We start from the raw sequence: 3,472 nt of genomic DNA, 5'->3' as shown, positions 1-3,472 counted from the left end.
AATTGTAAAAAAAAAAAACAAAAAAAAGTTAAATCAACCAAATATGACAAATTTTAAAATAAAAAAAAAACTAAAATTAAAAATTTGAATTTTAACGCTGATAAGCAAGAAAATAATTAACAAAAATAAACTATGCCCTTTGTAGTCAAGTTAAATATTAATTGCATCATGCTCAGCAATAGAAACAACGAACGATTCAAATGTAAAGTTTACTATTAAAATGACCATAACGTGTTATTAATGTAAACAAGGACTTTCTTCAACTTATTTTGTTTATGTTATTAAAAATTTAATGAATTGACCCCAAAACATAAAGGCTTCAAGATTTGACAAATCTAATCGTGAGATAGGCGTTTAACCCTAAAAGTTTTCATTTGCACTTTATTTATTTAGATTATTTAATGAAACGCTAAATAATATTATCGTGTAGCAGTAAAACATGAGAGAAAAATACCAATAACATTTGATTTGGTTTGTCTTAAAAGATAAAATAATTACATACCCACATACGAAAACGTTAAAATTCGGAGTAAACAATCAGATATGCATGATCATAATCTTACAATTTTGCCAACTGTTGAACATTTTAATGTCAAAAAGACCCTGGCGCCATTGGAATCACAACACTATTATTTTCAGTTTGTGATAAGATTATTTTGTTTAATATTGCACTAAAGTAAGTTTTCGTTAATTAGATAAAAATAAGAAAATTAAATTTTTTTTTTTTTGGAATATCGGAGGTTTTGCTGAATGCATTTTTATTATTTAGTGTTTTCATATTATCGTTGTACAACTCGATGATTAAATTTCCAAATACGTATATTAGATTATGGATAGGCAGGTGCATTCATCATTTTAGACGTTTGATAACAAAAAATTAAATTCGTTTATGTATTTTATTATTATATATTAATTATTAAGGTTTTTTTTTTTTTTTTTTTTTTTTTTTTTTTTTTTGAAATTTATTTAGTAAGTTCAAATTTTTAAAGGTTTTTGAAAATTAAAATTAATATATTAATTTACTTGTATTATGACAAATTAAAAAATTTTTCTTTTGTTCTAAATAGGTCAAATAATATTAAATTATTAGGCCTTATTTGTGGCTAATTGAAGAAAATGAATAGAAATTAATATGAGTAACAATAATATTCCAAATCCTGGACAAAATGATGTTTCACAAGAGCTTCACTGTGGTAAAGATGCTCTGACTGATTCTTTAGGATGGTTCCTTCAAATCCTATTGGCAACTTTAGCTTTTACCTGCTTAATTTGTGAGACCTGCTTATTTTTACTTCACATTTAGTCCCCCATTATGTTGTAGTCATTATTATTATTATTATTTTTTTTTTTACGATTTTAGTAAAAAGATTTTGTGAACCAAAGTATGTAAGAAGACCATGGTTAATATGGTTTTATGACACATCAAAACAGGGTCTTGGGGCTCTTTTTATTCATTTAGCAAATATATACTTAGCTAGTCAATTTCAAGGTGATCCCTGTACATGGTAAGTGCTTTGTTTTTTTTCAAATCTTTTGTGTACACTTTTGTTATACCAAATTCATTCAAAAGGTAATTATGGTACTCGCTGAATGTATATTACAAACCAAATATCAATATTTTCGATTAAAATAATGTAAAAAAACAAAACGCTTTTAATTATTTCAAAATTTTATATAAAATCAATTTACTTTAAGGTATATTATTAATTTTCTTTTGGATTCCTCAGTTGGGTTACTAATTATATATGTTGGTATAAGACTGTCACAGTATTTTGCCAAAACTAAAAATTGGGAGGCGATAAATTTTGGTGAATATGGAAAACCGCCATCGGTAAATGCATGGTTGACACAATGCGGTCTTTATGTTTTACTCATGGTAGTCGTTAAAATATGTATTACATTATTGATTCAATTTGATTTTTGGGATCAAGTAAGAGACTTTGTTTTATCACCATTTACAAATCCTAAAATTGAATTAGCAGTCGTTTTATTAATAATACCATTTTTTGTTAATGTAAGTAAATTAAAAAAAAATTTTGTATTAAAACCTTATAAAAACCTTATAAAAAATTTTTATACATTAAAACCTTATTTCCAGGCATTAATGTTTTGGGTAACTGATAACTTTTTAATGAGAAAAACATTAAAAAAATATGAAAAAGAATCTGGATTGTTGAAAAAAGTCAAAGTTAAATATCAAAGAATTAAAAATCAAAGACTTTTACATGATGAATTTGAAGAATTGGTGTCTGCAGATGAAGAATTGATAGGTACAGAAGGACATTCTAGAATAATAAGATCAAATGGCGCCACAGTAACATGATTTAAATTTTTTTTTTTTTTTTTTTTTTTTTTACCCAATATCTTGCGTCAGGTTTAAATGAAAAATATTTTATATATAAATTGTCAGATTTAAAAATTATTATCAAGTTAAAAAGTATCAAGTTCAAATAATATTATTATTATTTAAAACTTTTTTTTTTTTTTTCTCGAATAAAAATATAAAAAAGTTTTTAATTCAATATTCGTATAGTGTATGAAGAATATTTAATTTAAACGAAATATTTGAAAAAATTCAAATGAATTTAAATAATTAAATTAAAAAAATATATTTTTAATATGCATATATATATATATAATTGTGTAGAATTTTGCTCAGTATATTAAAAAAAAAAAAACAACAACTTATTTATTTTAAACATGAGTAAATTGATAAATAAAAAACTAATACTGCAATAATGTCGGGTAATATTTATTAATAATATTATGTATTGTTTTTTTATATATATTATTTATTGTTCCTGAGAAAATGAAATTTATTTTTTTCTTGTAACAGTAACAGAAAATAGTATGAAACACATTTTAAAAAGTTCTATACTTACACATTTTATTATAATATATACATAACACAAAATGATAATTAATTCTAAATTAATATTTTTGATTATTTTTTTATAACTTTTTTTGTTTATTTCCTTTTTAGGTTTACTTTGAGATTTATTATGAATTTTTTTTAATTTCTTCTTCTCGAATTTGTTGTAACGAATTTAAATGAGATGAAAAAAAAAAAAAAAAAAAAATTTTTTTCGGAAACGAATTGTTTTATTTTTTTATTATTTATTATTTATTTATTGTTATATTGATTTTTTTGTCACTTTTTTTTTTTTTTTTTCTTGTAAAAAAATATAAAAAAATTATTTTTAAAATGATTTTTTTTTTCTAATTGTTAACAATACTTTATTTATTAATTTAATCAATATTTTTTATTTATAAAAAAAAAAAAAAAAAACCATAAATACTCAATAGAATTAACGTATATGTAATGTTTACAATTTTTTTTCTTTTTTAAAAATCATTTTATGTTTAATTTAATGATAAAATTATCGATTTTTTTTTTAAATAATAATTTTATTACGTATTACAATTTAATGTTTGATTTAAAATAATAATAATAATAATAATAATAAGTATT

The 3,472-nt window shown here is 21.3% G+C and overlaps 1 protein-coding gene across 1 annotated transcript; it reads left to right on the top strand.

The window, feature by feature from the left end:
• Positions 1-1,132: 1,132 nt before the first annotated feature.
• On the top strand, positions 1,133-2,323 carry Phum_PHUM414820 (uncharacterized protein; the record flags this gene model as incomplete). Its single annotated transcript, XM_002428955.1, has 4 exons — positions 1,133-1,271; positions 1,361-1,498; positions 1,728-2,014; positions 2,099-2,323. 4 exons carry the CDS (start codon positions 1,133-1,135, stop codon positions 2,321-2,323), a joined length of 789 nt encoding a protein of 262 aa, XP_002429000.1.
• Between the last annotated feature and the right edge of the window lie 1,149 nt (positions 2,324-3,472).

Source organism: Pediculus humanus, genomic scaffold (assembly GCF_000006295.1).
Source record: "Pediculus humanus corporis 1103172108183 genomic scaffold, whole genome shotgun sequence".
Lineage (NCBI taxonomy): Eukaryota > Metazoa > Arthropoda > Insecta > Psocodea > Pediculidae > Pediculus > Pediculus humanus.
This window is presented reverse-complemented; position numbering and strand designations above follow the sequence as displayed.